Source organism: Homalodisca vitripennis, chromosome 8 (assembly GCF_021130785.1).
Source record: "Homalodisca vitripennis isolate AUS2020 chromosome 8, UT_GWSS_2.1, whole genome shotgun sequence".
NCBI lineage: Eukaryota > Metazoa > Arthropoda > Insecta > Hemiptera > Cicadellidae > Homalodisca > Homalodisca vitripennis.
This window is the reverse complement of record NC_060214.1, coordinates 31,062,102-31,082,960: the sequence shown is the minus strand read 5'-3', so window position 1 is coordinate 31,082,960 and position 20,859 is coordinate 31,062,102. Positions and strand designations below refer to the sequence as shown.

Genomic DNA, 20,859 nt, shown 5'->3' with positions numbered 1-20,859 from the left:
GTCGCTGCCCTGGGGTGATTTACGCCATTGTTTGAAAAATTACCACTGGTATGTTATTCGAAAACGAAAAAATAGGACAGTATGCGTGAATTTAAATTAAGGAAATGGTTAGGAATGGTGATGAGAATCCGAGGCGGACGGCTCGCGCTACCAATATTTGCGACCTCGTGTCGTCGCAGCCGGAAGAGGGCACCTTCCAAAGGAATAATATCCGTGGATCCGACACTAGATTCCTTCTATCCCAAAACCTAACCAGCTTTGATGACTAAAGATAACTAATAATTTGGATATGGTTTCCGAAAGGTTCCTTAACAATATTATACTAAATTCTAGACCACATACACTAATATGAACCAGAATTTGGTGTAGTCACATTTTCCCGATATACTGTGTCATTTTGAATACACTTCTGAGTATCTTAAAAAAAAAAAAAACTCTTTCAATGATATAAGTAAACTGTTCTAGAAATGTGTATAAAAATACTGTTTTTTACACATAAACGTAGAGCATTACCCCTTTTTAGCCTTACTCTGCCCACTGTCCAAGGACTATAGATCTGCACAGAGAACTTAACAAGTAGAGTAATGGTGAGATTAATTATATTATAAGGTGAATACTCTAACAAAAACCTAAAGTCCGAAGCTTACACACCATGCGACCACAGACTTCTAAGTTAGAGGTATATTTGAAATGTAGCTACCTGTAGAATACTTTCCAACTTCATGTTAAAAACTTTACTATTGTATACCATCCCACTTCATGTTAAAAACTTTACTATAGTATACCTTCCAACTTCATGTTAAAAACTTTACTATTGTATACCATCCCACTTCATGTTAAAAACTTTACTATAGTATACCTTCCAACTTCATTTCACATTTCAATCTATATTTCATTTCAATCACAGATCAAAGTACATTTAGAGCTATAAAATTAAAAATATAACATTGTGTGCTTCTCTTAAAATTCAGTGAACTTACCAGAATCATCTTTGACCTAGCTATGTACAATTGTGCAAAATTTAGACACTTTATAGATGGTCATGAGCGAGATGACAAATGAAATGTGTAGGAAACAATTTCCCCTTAAATGTTGTTTATTTGTTAAGGATATTCACATACTTTGCTCCATACTCATTGTTTTAATAACTGTGGCTAGGACAATACTATGTCCTATGGACGCAACTGATTTATGTACATAGTGGTAAAAATGCTAAAGAAAGATTCACGACTCACTACCTGGATGTCGATAATACACAGGTTGTCATCTTTATTGCAGACCATATCGAGTTTATGATGTCTTCCCATTAATGTGGAACAAGTGCTATAGCTGCTACAGCCAAGCCAGCATGGGATTGATATCACAATGCTTAGTCAGATCACAATACCAGGTAACTGTAACAACTCTGTACTACATGTACAATGGTTTCCAATGAATGGGAAGCATTATCACATTGAATGCAAAATACAGTCTTCCTTTGTTTAGTAGTATATATTCCTGTTGGAGGTCAGTTGATTTTGGACCGGAAAACAGAACATAACGCTGAGAGTCCGAGAGAAGTAGATAACACCCAAATCATCGGTGTTATTATATGTTTAGATTCTCCCTGAGTTAAATCAAAATAATTTTAAGGACCGTGAAATGATCCAGCCCACTACTTCTCCTGCAGGTACTTATTAAACTTATTTATTGTCACAAGTAAGAATACTGCGAACCTAAGAGATTAACTCAAAATCAGGAACTGCTGTAACAATTGGTATGATAACTTAAACCCTCTGACTGCCATTCAACGGATATTCATTGTTTATTTTCGTCCCTTAAACGCCATCTGAATTAAATTTGTGACCTTTAGGATATTAAGCAATTTTACAAAAGACAAAAACATTATTACAATACTGTTTTTATCAGGTAAGTATCCCTTTATTTACAAACGTGTTACAAAAATTTTGATTTCTAATAAGTGTAAAAAATAAAAACCTTAGATTTCTCAAATTATTTATTGTTATAGTGTACTCTAGTTTATTGTAAATAAAAGATTATTAAATATATTCAGTTTTACAGTTTAAAACAACTTTATAAACATTTTTACAAATTTAAGTGTTTTTGATCATGAAAACCATGCTTCTTATACTACTTTTAAGTTTTGGGCTAAAACTAATTTAGTTATCCAAAAACTCAAACAAAGTTATACATTTTCTGAAACTAGACTAAATTTATAATCTTTAAGCTATCTTGGAATTTATATACTGAACTATATTTTCCCTCAGGCACACAACCTCCCTTTTTACATACAAATAACAAATAAAAATGTTCCCACTCACCATAAATAACTCAAATGAAAATATTTGTTATAGATACTTATTATCATTGTATTCTACCATTTATTGTGAACAAAATAAAACCAAATATGGTTAAGTTTGCAGTAAAAATTATTTTTTTACAGACTTATAAAAAATAGCTTGTAAACCTGGGAAAAAACGGCTTGGCGTTTAAGGAAAATACTAAGGGCATTGGAAAAACCAAAATTTGGGAAAACCACATTTGTAATATGTATGTATTAGGATCAGACAATATTGGAAATGAACATTAGACGAAGGCAATCTTAGTGACTTGCACATTGAGGTTCGATCATCCTTCCATATGCAAGTCACTCACCACATACGTCACATCATGAGGACCAAAAGCTAAAGATTATCTGCTTATATCAATCTTATAACATCATTCATCATTGTTACCCATCAACTCATCTTTTCTATCGTTCATTCCAAATAGGACAAACCAGTGGAATGACATGGCATCTAAATGGACTCTGTATCTACTAAGCAGCCTGTTCAGTAGTCTTTCTAGTTCTTTAATATCTGCTTTGTTTATTATGAAACTTTGGTTTGGGAGGAAGTTTATTTCCCCATTTTGGTAAATATAGAAAACACTCAAAACAAAGATTTTAAGGAAAAGTTCAGCCCTTCATCTTTTTTTCTCTAAAAAATTCATAATCCTACTCAAACATTTGAAAAAAAGAAAACTATGGCTCCATAGAGGTGTTTGTGCGCAATTCTTTTTGGTAAAACTACACAACCACTTTAATTTTCCTAAGTTATGGATTATACTCAAAATTTTCAAACACAAAGCATTTGTTAACTTGCAACAAAGAGTATAAAGTAAATTTAACACTCACATTGATATCGTGACATTGTACTGTTTCGCTAAGTTGTGTTACAAACAAACATGGTTTATTCAATATTTGCGTTCTTTGTAAAGTAAAACGTTGGAAAGATTCCCATATATTCTGACAGTAACGAAAGTACTAATTTGGAATATTATTAGAAATACAAGATGAAGCAGTCACATTTGTTTGTTCAAAAGCTTTGGTTTTGAAATTTTTATTATTACTTAAAAAAAAAAAAACAATTGTACCTTATCAAATAAAAAAATTAAAACTCTTTTACTGCAACAAGACCATCTTTCTAAACAAAACAATGGGTTTTGTTTTTTATTTACTTTATAGAAAACAATTATGAATAACACATGATATTTGAAGATATTTCTGTATTTAAAATGTAATAAAAACCACTTTAATGGTACCACACTAAAGTTATTAGATAGCACTTGAAAAGTTAAATGTTTACTGTACTTTTTTGTATTTATCACGAAAAAGATTACATAAAATAAAAGAAAGTGTAAATTTGTACAACCTAATTTTGTATGTGCCTGTATGTTTTTTTTTTCTCTTAGTAACTCATTTAAGTTTACTCCTAGTTTAGCTAAGTTTGAAAAAAGTCACAATTTATGTTATTTACAAAACCAACATCCAAGCGTACTATTAAAACATTTTAAATTTTAAGATACTATAAAACAGTTTTGTAGCTAAGTTTGAGTATAATCTCAACTTAAATCATAATAGACCGAAATTAGCATACCTCCTAGTGATTAACTAATTCAAACAAAATAACACTATTAAAAATCAGTTTAACAACCTGTTCCGTTCTCTCAGGAATTGATCTCAACATTTATGTTTGTGAAGAGAGAGAGAGAGAGAGTTGAGAAGTTCACCAGTAAAGCTTGCATAGATAACTCTAATCATAATGGTCACACCAGCTTTTATACTAAAAGTACCATTTATAATTGATCATGTTTGCTTTACTATCAGACTTCAAGAGGTTTATATAACTATTTATAAAGTTACCCACAGTAAATACTATGCTTTCCACAGCACAGAACGGCCAAGTTTGAGAAGAGTCTGTTTTACTTTGGTATTCGGCTGTACAATAAGTTACCGGAACAAATAAGAGCAGAAACCTCCCTTTCTGGGTTTAAACCTCCCTTTCTGGGTTTAAGAGATTGCTGAGAAACCTCCTAAAGAGTTCAGTGTTTTTTTCTCTTAAGGAGTTCCTCGAGTTTAATTTTTGACTTCCTTTCAATTTTTACTTAGAAAGTTAAGGTATCTCGTTCTTGCTTGTCTTTCATTGATTATACATTACTCCATTATGTTACTTGACAAAACACAATATTTGTATATTTTTTGTAAAATTGTACAAATCAAATGTGTGAATAAAGAATTGAATTGAATTTTCTAGACTTTTACGACTCCTAAGCTTTCGATGTGACTAAGGTGTACGGTATTAATCGAAAAAAAAAGAGAATATTTTGAAAATAATGACGTTTTTCTAACAATTAGCATTTAAGACAGTAGATGTACGCATGGGTACAGCTAGCTTTTCTGAATACTGTCAAAAAAGCCTTAGGAAAAATAACTGTATTTTAGCACAATGTATGATACAATGAAGTCACTGATTTGATACAATCAAGCGTGAGACAAAACTGAACAGTTAAAATTTAAGTTATCAATTGATAAGTTGAGACAGTAAGCATGATACAAAATATTCAAGATGGAATGCCTCATGGATCAATGTTTGGGGCACTTTTATTTATTATTATCATACAAGACTTATAAATGACCATCCATTTAATATTTCAGACAGTGTTGTTATAAAAGATGATCTTTTTGTAAATTATCTTTTGCACTGTAAGTTTTAGCACTGTAGAAATTGAGGACAACCTTAAAATGGCATTAAGAATAATCATTCAAATCTTACACTATTGGAGAACCATATACACATAAACTAATATTTAAGTAAAGTTGAATTTCCAAGTGTAGAATTAGTAAATACAATTATGGATTTCACAGAATTCCTGGAAATGAGGAATATTTACTGAAAGTATAGACATTGTGCAGTGTAACTAGTCAGGTATTGTTGTATAATACTCATCAGGCTCTGTGTTACTGAACAGTAATTGTAAGTAATTTTACTCTCCACCTTCAAATGGGACTGAGAGTTTTAAAATGTATACCTATATAATTTAATCCTTAATTTGTATTCATGTTTCTTCTTAGAATACCATTAAACTCTTCTCTGTTTAATGTTTGTTATTGACTATGGATGATTTGAAAGGATACGAATTATGATGACATGTTGATGATAATGACAAAATGAACAATTAAAATACGTAATATAAGCTTTTAATTTAGTACAGTGAGTGGGCAGTTCATCTAACCTGAAAAATTTTATCATTAGTTATGATAACTTAAGAAAACCGATTCCCAAAAGTAGACTGCCCGAGACTACTACCAGGTTGTATCAGTTGATATGCAGGTGTTTTACTGTACCCTTGTTGAACCTGACTCACTAGGAAGATTGGTTATAGAGCAGCATATTCCACGGTCTGCTTTTTGAATTCTAATATAAAATTCCTCTGCTGTTATTTAAAACAAAACAAATTACTGATTTATAAAATAAATCAAACGTGATTAATAATTTATAGCATTTATTGAACTGAACAGTAAATCCAATTAAATCCACAATCCAACAAAACTATTCCTCCTTCCAAAACTGCACTTAACCTGTTCAACAATAACATTCTGTGTATATCCCTAACTATACAAATTGTATTCATCCTTCGGCATGGTAATGAAGCAGTGTACTCAATCGGAAAGCCAGGTAGTCAGGCTGCCCTCATGCTATATAAACAACAATTTTAAAGTCTCGTACGTTTTTATAACTAACCATTAACCTGAATGTTTTTTTTCTCCATGTACATTAGTTCCAAAACATCCAGACAAATCTAAAACTATCTATAAATCAGGGATGTCAAATTAAGATTTCATCCTAACCCCCCCACCTCTCATAATTGTCCGGAAACAAATAACTTAACTGATAAACCTCAATGTGTCCGTAACTTCAAGGCCTAAGTCATAATTGAAATTATCATCCATTTCATTAACGCTAACAAGCTAAAATTATCACACCCAAAATTATGACCATTTTTAATTTTGAGAAAAGAAATTAATTTTGAACTTTTAATGTTTAGAGATTTACAACAAATTTATGAATTATATACAGATTGGGTTACATGTATGCACACATACTTATAATAATTCCAATTATTTATGTAAAATTTTCAGGACTTCATATTTAGATTTTGATGACATCAAACTAATTATTTTGCAAGGATTGTCCAGACAGTAATTAAAAAAAGTTTTGTGACAATGTACAGGGCTACAACCGCCATCTTGATATAAAAAATATTCCTATATCCCTTATGCATCTAACTATAGTATTGTGTATACTATTTCCATCCCTACTTACTCTCAGTGACAAAGGTGTTAAAATGTGTGCTACAATAGAAAATTCCACCAGTTGCTAGCTAGTTTAGTAAAATTTTCTGCCAACTTTGTTTTGTGCAGAATAAACGGAAAATTAAAGAAAGACAATTGAGGTGTCATTGCATTGATTTCTAAAACAGCAATGTTTATGATGAGAACCACAGTAGTTCTAGCCTTGTAACTAAATTGTTTCAAGAATAAATGACAAAATTCGTCCATTTCATGGGACATTTGCAAAGTTTTCCCCCAAATTTCAAAAGATTTTCACCATGATGTGTGAAATTATGGTGGAAAAGTTTAGTTACCACAAATTTTGATAGTTTTATTTGAATGGCGACAATGTAGAAAAGGTTTGAGAATGTATATGTCAAATTATATAAAGGAATTTGGTATTTCCTTTTGATAATTTTTATTTCAAATAACCTGTTACTTTCTGGGTTACCTTCATAAATTTAAAAATCAATATAGATTATTCCTAAGCAAATAAAAGATATCCAGAGCATGCTAAATATTGTTGTTGAGAATTTTGAATCGACAAGAACCCTCAGCTCAAGTTATGGGAATAATGAACTTGCACAAAGCCAAAAACTGTGAAGGCAATGGTTCCAGATTCCTAACTCAAAGCAGCAAATTAAAGTTTACTTCCTTAGCTTAGCACATTTCACTTACATAATTAACACCATATTTGAACCAAGTTAAGTATTAGTGTACAAAAATTTAACTTGAAAAAAACATCTAGAATTCGTAACATTTTTTTACAATTTTAAAATTAGATTTTGAATAACAAGAGATCAAAATGAAGATATCAAAATAATCTGAGTGTTTAAATATTAAGGTTTATCATCAAGGCTGTAAAAAAGTGATACAAAAATTTGTCTAAAACTTGTTTCAACTAATTCAGAACCATGTTAGGATCAATACATTTGAAACTGAGAAACATATGAATCAACAAAAGGTGAACTATTCATTTGCCTGTTTGAAAACTGACAGTAAACAATAATTTAAACGAGACTAAAACTGACAACGTTCAACACAGCCACAATTTGTATTCTAGACTTGACTGCACTCGTAAAACAATTTAGTAAGAAAGAAAACCATAATTAACCAACGTCTTATCTCACAGATAAGTTGATGGCACATCGTAAAAACACTGTTTAGCCACAAAACACCACCAGACTGACCTCCTCACAGCCGAGAATATTGTCCTCCGACATGGCAAAGACAGCAGCAGGCCTCGTGCTACAGGACACTGGCTGACTACTAAACGCTGTCAGTCAGTGAAACCTCCACACTTATCAGTCATGTGATAGGGCCTACTTACGACACACCATGGGTTTTGGCAGTCTTAGCACACTGATTGTGACTACCTCCTTTACACCAGGTAAAACTTATCGAATGTAATGTAGCATTTACGTAAAACTTCTGATATAGCTCACATCTCTGATTATAGCTGACTTGATACTCTGGCTTAACTGGCTTAATTAGGTTCATCAGTGATTAATTAAACAATTATCACTGTTGTGCATAGCAACCAATTTGTATCTAAATCTTATCAATACAAGACATAAAATAGTCAGATTAGAACTTTAACTTAAACTGATTTATCTGTTTTGAAACATTTATTTTTCTTACAATAAATAAATCACTGTAATTTCATTGTTACTCTTAAATAGTACAAAGTACTAAATGTTTTAAGCTAAAAGTTATTTTAATATAATTAATTACAAATTAAACCTTCAATATGCATTTAAACTAGAAAAATATCACTAAAAATGTATTACAATTTCTTTTTTTTATAACTAAAAGAAGTTAAAATCCTTTATAATTGTTATTTAAGTTTGTTGAATATTTATAATTATTTGAGCATATAATTTATCTGTTTTGAAACATTTATTTTCCTTAAATAAAGAAATCACTAGAATTTCATTTTGTTACACTTAAATAAATAGTACAAACTACTAAGTGTTTTAAGGTAAAAGTTATTTTAATATAATTAATTTAAAATTAAAGCTGTAATATATATTAATTTAAACTATGAAAAATGTTACCTAAAATTTATTAAAATCTTGTTAACAATCTTTTTAATCTTTATAACTAAAGCAAGTTAAAATCCTTTATGTTTGTTATTCAAGTTTGTTGAATATTTTTAATAATTTTAGTAACACAATTTCGTTACTTATCACACTACAAATAATAAATTAGCAAGAGTGGAAAAGTAGGCAGAATTAAAAACAAACAGAGAATACTTAATTCCAATGTAAAAATTTAGTTTAGTATCTGAATTAAGGTTATTTGTTTCCAACAGAAAAACTGTTTAAACTAATTTTAAAAAGTATGGTAATAGAAGGAAGTATATATAAACTTGTTATATGTATATATATGTATGTTATATGTAGTTTCTGTGTACAGAATATCAAAATTTAATTACTCTAAAAATAAAAGTAACTATATGCAATTATTAAATGAATTATCAGTTGTTAATAATTTTCATTAGTGTTACATTAGTTTAATTAGTACAACACTGTACTCCATAATATTACTGGGACGTAATAGACAACCTTTTGTATGACATCATCTCTATATTCAATGGTTGTAATTGAAATACATACCACGTTTCAATCCATCTTACTGGACCTGGTTCAGGAGCTTGTGTTACCAAAGCTACTGATGATCTTTGAGAAATATCTCAATCTCTGTATCACTTTTCCTTTGATATGAGAAGATATATCAATCAAGATAAAAATTGTTATGAAATTGGAGAAATGGAAAAACTAAAAACTTGAAGAGCATTTAACCTTCTATGATGTTTCCTCTAAATTCGATCAATTTAGTCAAAATTAGTCCATTTTCTGTCGGAACAATAAGAGATATTAAAAATCAATAACATAGACAATTTTGGATAGTATAATATTTAAACTAATAATAATCCTTGAACAGTTCGATCCAGTCTGGTGTATATCAGCTGTACATAGAAACATAGAAAAAAGGAGGGTGTTCATCGGTTTGTGAAGTTCAGAGTTTTTATTCCCCATGAACATTGACTTTACACATTTCAAGTATCTACTCAAAAAAGCATATGCAAAATTAAAAACTGTCTATTTCACCCTTTTGGTATAATTTTGTAATTACTAATACAGCCTAGATTGTCACACTTGTATCATAACAAAATATAAGAAACACAAGTCAGGTTTTCTAGAGTGGAAAAATTTGTAAAAATTGCCTGCTTTGTACCATGCATACATATCATAACAGAACGTTCAAACTTTGTTTATTATCGTTTTGATTTGATCTGATTGATATACAAAGTATAAATAACTGATTTTACTTACATGGTACTCGTTGTGTTGTTTATTATTATTTTGAATTGATTTAATTGATTGATAAACAAAGTATAAATAACTGATTTTACTTACACGGTAGTGTTTTTGTAGCCAGTGTTCTACATTCATATCAAAGGTACAACCACAAAGTGTTTCACTGTTTTATGTTGCATCCATTACAAGGCACTGGCTACAGGAATAGACCACAGCCAAACATTTTTAAGTGTGCGAGAAGATTAAATCCACAGCGAATAAGCAAACAAACCGGCAAACATGCTCAAGATGCCCTGACACAGCAAACACAAACCTTTTGTGGCAAACTTCTTCCTTGACCATAGCACGATAAAACTAGACTAGTTACCAGAACTGGTGTAGGTGGATTCCCAATTGAAGTATTAATAAATTGGCACAAGTCAATTGAAGTCAGCAGTTATAGCAATAAAATCTCAATGAAATTCATCCAATTTAAGCTTTTACAAACAGAATGCTATACTAATTGATGTGGTTTTGTTCAAAATATACATGTAATTTGTTATCAGTTTCTGAGTCTCAGTTAAATTCTAAAAATATGCTTATCACTTATATGAATTAAGCGTTAAAACTAAGTGTATACAATAAGTTTTGTAACCCTCTTTACTTCTACTAAACTTTTGGAATTATTTATATAATAATTCTTGTATATATATATATATATATATATATATATATATATATTCAATGTTTATTGAAATAAATTAAATTCGGCTATTGCCATTTATACATATTTAATGAATGTATATATATACACACACACACACACACACACACACACACACACACGCACATATACAACTGAAAATAACCAGTTCTGAGTTACAAAACAAATGTATACGTGGGAAGACAGTGAAGAAAAAATTATAAAGTGTAACAAAATATAAAATAATTAATGGATTGTTCTAGACAAACTGAAGAATTGCCTTTTAAATCATTGATTTATAACTGAATTCTACAGTATTTTTGTCATGCAGGAGAAGTTAACACACTACTTTTGAATGGGAAACATAAATACAGAGACATGCTGTTATCTGTACATGGTATCTAAATGATATACATTATGTGCCTTAATGTTCAGTACATCTAAGAAGACTATACAATGGCACAACCTGTGTGGATGTCATGCAGGATTCCCACTCAATCTAAATACTCAAATTCACGGCTAATTCACGGTTTTCACGGTTAAAAAAATTAAAATTCAAGGTCGGAAAGTTTTCATAAACAACGTTACCGGTACAAACAAAATCGTGTTGGAGAGGGGCGAAGTTGAGACGTAAACACTACAGACGCGGCGGAGCGGTAAAATACAATATAAAACTTCTTCCCATTTGACTAACGATGTCATTGGTCGTGCAGGAATTGACGGAAACGTCTAAAAGAACGAAATAACAATAGGCTTCGGTTACGACGCAAGTAATGGAATTAAGTTAAAATGTAATTTAAATTCCTTACATTAGATTAAGGATTTGTATACTTTTTTTATTTTATGAAAACAATAATAGACTATATCTGATACAATAAAACTCCAATACGAAAAGTGTTTACATTAAACGACAATCTATCAAGTAAATTGTGTTATTAATCTCGCGTTCAATCAGAGAATGCCTTGTTTACAGCCGCGTAGCGTAGCCAAGGCCCGGAACCTGGCGACAGACAAAGACAGGCCTCACGTGATTTGAGCCGGAAGCGTCATCTCCCACCGGCCCTTCCTTTTCCTCATTTGTTTATAAACCATATTATCAGTAAAATCGCTCAGATAGCAGCACCTGTCAAACTTCGTGGTCTATCCCCTACATTGCGTGCTACTTTTTACTTTGCAATAGCGAAGGTCAACTTTCCCATATGATCGTCTGACGACGACCCGTGTTGATTTTATTTATTCAAAAGTTGTAGAGATTTTCACGGTATGTAAACAAAATTCACGGCTTATTTAAGGTTTTTTCACGGTGAACGAAATTCACGGCTTATTCCCGGTTTCACGGTTTTCACGGTCGGGTGGGGACCCTGTCATGAATGTTAAATTAATGTTTAAATTTCTCCCCAACTTCAATGGATTTAACAACTATAAAAACTAACAACTTTAACAACTACATATAACAGATGGTTCCACAAAGTAGGCATTAATAAATTCTTATTTTCACTCTTCTCCTACATTTTTAACACTTTTTTTGGATTACTCATGAAGACTTTAGAACATTTGTTATCTCCATACAATGTTTCTATAGTTGTACTCCCTACAAACATTAGTAACTTTCTCTCTTGGGTGTTAGAAAAATGTTAATTTCGCAATATGTATATTTTATACAAATTTAATACTTTTAGTATTTTTTATAACATTTTATTTGTAGAACTCATGACCATACAAGTGTGTAGAAATCAACTGTGACCAAGCATGAAACACTTAAAAATTACAGTCACACTTAAAACATGCTGAGGACAAGAATAAGTCACAGTCATGGCTCACATGTCATTTTGAAATTCTGTAAAAACTTTCCTAAGTTTTTTTCAAAATACCTAATTTGCTACATGTGTATTTGCAACGCTAGTACATCTGTTACTCTAAGATATGAACAAGAAACAGGTCTCTCATGTAAAGGTTATACGGATCTCTTAAACTTATACTTCTCCTCATACATCATAGTGACCCTGAGAGTGTTTGGAGAAGTCTATACAAACACAATAAATCTACTAGTGTGACAATCTAAAATAGCAGGAATTCAACACATCTAAATGTAAAATCCAACAATATCTGGAAAATTCCAGGCCATCCGTAAAAAAGAAATTCTCTGCACAGCTTTGATCACCACATTCATGCAACCCTGTTCCCTATTCCAGACAATGCTCACGGTGGCTTCAGGATAAGGATCTGTAAAATCTAAGACAAACCCTGTTGTCTCTTACTCCTTAAGAGCTATCTTGTTGCATGAAGGAATAAGACTTTTTGCTTTATTATATTTCTTGGTTATCATTAGTTGTGTGTATATTTCTATAGCTCTTAACTTCTGCTTGAAGATCTGGCACAAATACACCCAATCCTGAACCAGACCCAGTTCACGAACCATCCATGTAGATCACAACTGGACTCTGTCCTGGGGGACCGGTTAACATATTCTCAGAAGTTATTCACTTTAGACTTGAAGTCACTTTTAATACTTCTACAATGCTGCTTATGCAATGATCATCATTCTACTTTTAAAAACTCTTCTCAGGCATGAATACCTTGCACAGTACTCCATAACTCCAGACCACTTCATGAACAGAAAGCTTTCACTTAAGCAAAATGATCAAGTTAACTGAAAACCACTTAGGGTACATTAAACATGTTCACCTTTTCATACCTACGAGTATATTACCTCTTGTAACCATAATAATTGCTGAGTTAAAATCCTTAGTTCCAGTATCGAGAGGAAGGAGAAGTAGCGTACTAGCCTATTTATTAGATGAAAACTGGGGTTATAAACCCAAATAATCTCCAGATGGAAAGTGTTAGAATTAAAAGTCAGAAAATTTCTTCATACAACTGACACCATGGATACAATTCTAAAGAGAAGGATAAGTAAGCTCTGTCTTCCATGGCCAATGCAACTACCTCAGGCTAGAAGTCGAACTTGATCATAGTTTGTATGGATAAGATCCGTGAAATTCTAGCCTCGTTGGAGTATGAAAGATTTAAATAACCCACAAATCTTAAACTAGAACATATACTATCCCAAGAAATAAAGTTACAACCAACGGTAGAGGGGCACACATATCAGCCAAGTCACCTATGATCAAGATGATTTATGAAGTATATTTTTCTACCAAAGACAAGTAATGAGGACAATAAAATAAAGTGAAGAAGAAGGGTTTTCCTTCCTCCACCCAGAATATTATGTATAATTTCCAGATGAGGTCTTTTGAAAGGAAATAGATCTTTGTTGTCCAGAACGTAGCTGTGTTATCTGACCACATATCTGCTTCCATCATTCCAGATAGCCCAATTGAATTGTTTACAAAGATGCCAGGAAGAAAATAGCTCTAATAGGTTGGTAGAAAAGTGTACAAACTTTTAAATAATCTAAATTTTAGATAATTTCATTGACTTTTAAATCCTGATTCTTGTGTACCAAAAAATTCTGCATTATAAATCCTTATTTGTTTATAAATTTATTAATGTAATTAGTAAGATTTATGTCCAGCATTATTTGGGCATATCCTATTAAAAGATGTAATATTAGCCTATTTCCTCTCCAATATACAGTAAACACACGAACCTTGAATTTTATTTTGATTAAAAATCATATTATGCTATAACAAAAATGTGTGGAAAGAACTTGACATTTACATATAATTGTTAGAAGTAACAATGTGTAAATAGTTGTACCAAATTATTTAAAATGATAATGTAGATTGGATACAGTGATTGTTGACTTTTCTTGATACAAATCACTTGGTGACTATCAAAGGTTATTTATTATTTAATTAATTTAATTTATGCTCAGCCAATTGTACGCATTGCTTGTTAAAACATAAAGTTACTTTTTTAATTTTCCCAAAAACCACATTCAACGAATATAATTTGATTACTGTATAAGCTTTATTTACAATTATCATAAGTTGAGAGAAATCTGCTGCATGGGAAAGAATGGAATTTAGAAACTCTTATCAGAAAAAAAACAATGTGGAAATAGTAGTGTCACATACTTTAGATAACCCGGTATTGTAGATTAGATAAACAGTGTTGATTTTCCGAAACCCAAAACACTCGGTGATTACAAAAGGCTTAACTTACCTTGCCGGCTCGGTGTGGATAGAATAACTTGGGCCACAGTTGCTCGTGTCCCTGGAGGAAGTTCGAGTCTCCGATAAGGTTCACAGTGCGACGGCCAGTGCTGTTGGACCAAGAGGACATCGACCTCGTATCGAACTTTGGCTGCCGCATTTACTTCTGCAACTTAAAACCGCAGTCCTCAACAGAGAGATAATCTTACAGATGTTCCGATACATTAAGTAAATGTTAATGGACTGCAGAAGAAAAACAGTTCACAATGATACACGAAGGAGATGTTACAGTGTCCCTGTACCATTCGGTACGAAAGTGATAATTTATATAATTGGTAACACATTCACTGTGTGTCAACTGACTCACAACAGTTTCATTGTCATTTCTGCACACAAAATAGCTTGCATAACAATTAACAACTGGTGTGATTTTGAAATAATTAGACTGCAACTTTGGATTAAGTTTAAGTATAATTAGAACCAAAAATTCAGATGCTGAATTCTGATCTGATATTGGAGAAAAAGTAAATAAATATTTTATTCAAGGACTTATTTAAACACCCTTGGATGTTAAAACAACCATTTTGTAGAATATTAGTGATGTGACTTCAGTATGCAGATGTTATCACACCCTAACATCTAGAAATCTTATCTTATCATACATTTTCAATATGGTTTGAACTGGAAAACTTGGATTCCATGATTGAATTAGAACCATTTCATGTCAACTAAACATATCCAATTTACCTCATCCCCACGTATGTTGCAAAAGTCTGTTATAGTCAGAAAGAGTGCTAAAACTATAGAAACACAACATATAAAACATTTATCTAAAACCATTTCTAAAATATGTTTATATAAAGTTTAAAACAAAAACGCATAGACTTTTTTTAATTGCTCCAGCAGCAGGTTTAATCGACCGAATAAATAATGGCAGAGATAAAAAAAATAATGGAATATGATGTTAATCTAAAATGACATGTATTATTGCACCTATTTCCTAATATAAATAATACACGCATTTCTTTATTGTATTTCTGAAATTCTAAAACGATATATACAAAAAATTGTGATTGTGTATATAGATATACACAAGATAGATAGATAGAATCAGTTGAATGGTAAGATAAATATAGATTAAGATGTTCCCACGCGCACCTTGCATGGTGCATTGGGAAAATACATTGTGAAATTATGAAATTTTTTGAATAAAGATGGTTGTGAACTGTGTTTGTTTTGGGTACTACAGAGAAAATTTAAATTTTCATAACAATAAACAAATACACATTTTAAGAAATGAGTTGAACATTTGAGAGAACTCTAATTAAATGTGTTATATAATATACACCATTAGGAGAAGTGTATTCACTTGCAAAAATTACAGGAAAATGATTTAGAAAAGTTTGGGAAAGAGAAAACAAGTCAATTGCCATGTTACAAGCTAATGTACAGATGAAACAAGCCAGAAGACCATTGTAGATGAAGCTACGGGTGAGTGGCACTAAATAGACTGTGAAAACAGATAGTTAAGAGCTCTACTGGCTTTGTTGCAATGCAAGCTGCAATGCTTATGAAGAAGAAAAATGCAGCAGATAAGGAGAAACGCCAATGTGGAAAGTACAAAACTTTATAAATGAATCTTTAAAATTAATGTCAAGTCTCCCAAAATGACTTGAATTTGCAAGTGTATCAACCTTATTATATCCAAAGACATAATTGAGCAATTAATCTAATGACTGTAATACAATAAGATAATAAAGTGAAAATTCTTAAATTAACTTCATAACTTCCTTTGCTTTCGAACTAAAATGGCTAATTAATCAAATCTAAATCAAAGTGGGCATTTACTAAAGGTATACTCAATAACAGCTTAAAATTTCTATTTTGTATAACAGATTTATGGAATTAAGTATTTTATTACAGTATGGCCTTATCTCCTTGTACATTGTACAGCTCTTTGGAGTTTAAACAAATTTTTCATCTCTCTTAAGAACCCTTTGAGCTGAACAAACTTGTAGCTTACTTTAACTTCCATAATGTTAACTTGATATTAAGGTGGTGTCTCTGTAGTTAGGACTTTAATATTTATCTTAAAATTTCATTCCTTTACAAAAGTTTACATGAAATAACATTTTATAGTATGTCTTGCACAACATCATAATGAATAATAATTTATTTCCTCATTTATCGTATACTATTTATCATATGGTGCCTAGATGCGGAAGTACTATCATAAACTATTTAAATATTTACTTTTTCTTTCTTTATATGTAATTAGGTTATGACAAAAATAGGGTATGGTATATTGTTTTGCATAGCTTATTTTTTCACAAAATTTTTACTGTAACACACCTTTTTTACAAGAGTTGCTCATACACAAATTTAAATTATACCCTTGAGTAATAATTTAATAATAATAATAATTTATACATTTAAAGGAATTAAATAACATAGATCCATACGCTACAACACATATTCATTAATACAATATTTTGTCACATTTCTTCAACAGTGGCACACCCTCCTATTGATTAAGTTTGATACATTAGACAGGGCTAATGAAACAATTATACCCATTAGGAAACCAGGTTATATATAAGTTCACAGTGAGCATATTTAATTTTAATTGCTGCCAGAAAATTTTAATACGTTTTCCAAAAAATTATTTTCTTAAACCTTGCCTTTTCCAAAATTTTAACGAAATAATTGATAAAAATGGACATTGATCTATCATAAATAATTGCTTTCAAAGACACATTCTCTAGAACCAAATTGTTTAATAGATAAAGGTCAAATGTTGTATTCAATAGTTTTGATATTTCTAATGTTTTAAATGGTTACAAGATGTCTAGTATGTAGTGAGGAGATGAAAGAAAGAATTAAAAGTGGAAATCAACTAGTGTTTCGCTGCACGCAAAGTCAGAAAAAACACAACATTGCAAAAAACGCACTTGAGAAGACAATTTTGGACATTCTAAATTTGATATTATGCATATATTGAAAATCATATAAGCTACTATTATAGATGGAATCAAACAAACTACCAGAAGTAATATTTATTGGTGGCTATCAATTCGAGCATTTTTTAAATGCTATCAGACTTGTTCACCCTGTAAAGTAGTCGTAAGTACTACACTGCTCAAACATAGTTGATATAAAGTTTAGTTATTTTATATAATCTGAAATAAATACATTTCTTTTACATACAAAAGTATAGCTTCACTATAATACCATTTTTAAAGACTAAAACATAATTAAGATCAACATTATTATATTCCAAATTAATTCAAACTAAAATCACGTGTTTGATATTTGACTAATGGCGGCAAGTACAATGAGGACACACATTTGTTCTTTGTGCCACAAGGAGTCAGACAAGTTTCTCCTTGAAAATAGTAAAAAGTAAGTAAATGTTGCATTGTTTTGTTTGTTACATTTTATAAGTACCTATGTATAGTTTTTATTTCTCGTTAATATATTAATTTTAAGATTTAAAACCAGCAGAACTATATTGTTGTTTGAAATACCCATTACATAATTTGGTTCAAAATTTTGTTTTCAGTAGTTTTAGATAGCCGTGAATATTGATTATCCGATAATCATGATTCGATTATGGTGGTGGCCGCTTATTATACTGCATCCTATTATAGTAAAGTTCAGCTATATTTTACTTAAAAAAGTAATCATTTAATGATTAATTAAAAACTATCCAATGTGTATTTATTAATTCTAACAAACGAGACAGTGTAAAAATATCTGACAACTTTAGACCTAAATAAGGCATGTTCATTGTCATTATTTAAATACCCACAAACAATTCTACTTTGTTTGATTTATTAAATTTAAATTTACATTTAAATTAAAACACTTATTTAATGCAATCTAAATTTCATTTAAAAAAGCTGGCAATAACTAACTGTAAATAAGTATAATTAGAACACTATTATACTAATTAATATAGGTAGGTATATTTCTAATTGAAAATATAGTTTACTGATTTGATTGTCTTGGTGGCCGCTTAAATATACTGCAGACTAAGTTTGGGTTTCTTAGTTTTATGACTGCTATTCTTATGTTTGGGTAGACTTTAATAAGTGGCCTACAATAGTTATTCAGTTGTTTTTATCAAATGGTTCAATGTTTATATCTGAAGGAATAATTAGATATGACAATTTATTTAACTTATCATATGATTTCAACTTATTAATTATAGTAATTTTTATGTAAACAATAAACAGCAAGAAGAAACTAATATTCTGACACTTTGCAAATGGCAACAAACATGAGTAAAATATGTGAGATATTTCTCACAAGTAAGGAGATTTGTTTAAGTGGGTTCAAATGTGGGTTTTGCTCCTGATAACACATGGGGAGAATTCTTTCCTACATTTCCCAATAGCGGTTACTCATTAATATCAAGCTGGGCAAGTTATAAATATTATAAGACCTTCTTTGATATCTAAGTATAGCCTAGGCCATAGTTGGTTTTGTAATGTTAGTGTTAAATTTAAATTTTTAAAATCATAATGTACAAGATTCTCCTTGTTATGGTAATTTATTAAACTCTTATTGTGTACGATTTTCTCATATCGAAGTTGGATAATATATAGAATTGTTCAATAAAAATAACTGAATAACGAGTGTAGTAGATCGCTTATTAAAGTCTCCCCTTATGTTTTTATTGCTCTCCAATAACCAGTAAAACCTACTTTGTCATTACAAATGTTTAAACATAAAGTAAAAACTAAAATTAGGTTAGTAGCGTTACAATGAAAATACTTCGGTATTTATTTACAATAGCGTGACCATGAAAAATGGACTTTTTTTCATGGGTTGGGCATTTATAGCCAAGTATTATTATCACAGGTGCATATAAACTGGGGGGAAAGTATATTATTGTATTATATTGATGCCTTTCAGGCATTATTGCGTTAAGGATGGAAAATAACCGACAAAATTTTGTCGAACAACACTTGGAGGGTTAAGGATCAGGGGCATCACGTGATCTGGGATTCGATTTTTGCAAGCTCGAGTCAATGTTTTTTCTAAAAGAGCAAGCAGTGCGCAGCGGGCAGGCAGGCATCGTTGACAGGATTAACGTACTAGTCAGCATCATTTCAGTAAAATTGCCAGAGGTACTGTCAAAAACAGAGTTTTCAGAGGATTTCAAAAAATCGTAACTCCTTTGATTTTCGTTGCCGACGAATTTTTTCTTCACTATATTGTTTTCAGGAAAAAATTGTAGTTTTCAGTAAAAAAAAAAAATGAACATACCTTTCCATGGTCACGTTATTGTAAATTGATACCAATACTTCATCACACTTTTAAAAAAATAACAAGAGGTATCTATCAATGAATACTTAGCCCTAGGCCACAATTAAAATACCACTCCTACTACAGTTACATTGAAACATAGAAAATGTCGGTTTATTTTTTTTAATGTCATATTTGCTAATTAATTATGGTTGTAACCTCAGACTATGTCAAGCTCATATTAATAATTTATGAAGATAATGTGGGATGCAAAACTAAGGTTAGTTTTGCAATTACAACATAGGTAATTAGAGCGTAACGGGATTTACCTTCATAAATAAATGTCTTATTATTTTGACCATTTTGTTACTGAGCAAGTAATTGATAAAACTGAAATTTAAACAATCAAACAACAATTTAAAGCGCAGTAAGTAACACAAACCACTAACTCAAAAATCAACAATCTTGTTGTCCATTCTCTTCAAAATTATGAAGATATTTTTGCTGTAAGTGTCACTGACCAGCTGTTTCTTTTTCTATAGTTTACCTTCTCGCATGAAGCCTTACAGTTAAATTGATTTCCAAATTTCTTCTTTTTTCAAAGTTGTTTAAGGAGGGAGGATATAAACTATTTATTAATTATTGAAAATATCTAACATAATTTTATTTGTTTCGTTGATTGTATATTGGTTCAATTAACAGAGTATAATATAAAGAGAAAACCAACACTCTGATTAAGAGACACACATAAAAAGCACACCTGAGAACTATGAGCTACTACTTTATTTTATTTTTTAATACATTTATTGTCTTATAACAATCAATTTGAAA

At 30.7% G+C, this 20,859-nt stretch overlaps 1 protein-coding gene across 4 annotated transcripts in view; it reads right to left on the bottom strand.

The window, feature by feature from the left end:
* The window catches only part of LOC124367476 (calcium release-activated calcium channel protein 1), a 41,165-nt gene extending 20,633 nt beyond the window's left edge, over nucleotides 1–20,532 (bottom strand). Inside the window, exons 1-2 of one of the 4 annotated variants that reach the window (XM_046824317.1) lie at nucleotides 20,358–20,532; nucleotides 14,786–14,941 (exon numbers count right to left, since the gene is read on the bottom strand). In XM_046824317.1, coding sequence (XP_046680273.1) covers nucleotides 14,786–14,935 — 150 coding nt within the window. In that variant the 5' untranslated portion in view covers nucleotides 14,936–14,941; nucleotides 20,358–20,532. Of the gene's footprint in view, nucleotides 1–7,842; nucleotides 7,972–14,785; nucleotides 14,948–20,357 lie in introns of those variants that run through there. The other 3 variants (XM_046824316.1, XM_046824319.1, XM_046824318.1) reach the window with 3 other exon arrangements.
* Nucleotides 20,533–20,859: the final 327 nt, after the last annotated feature.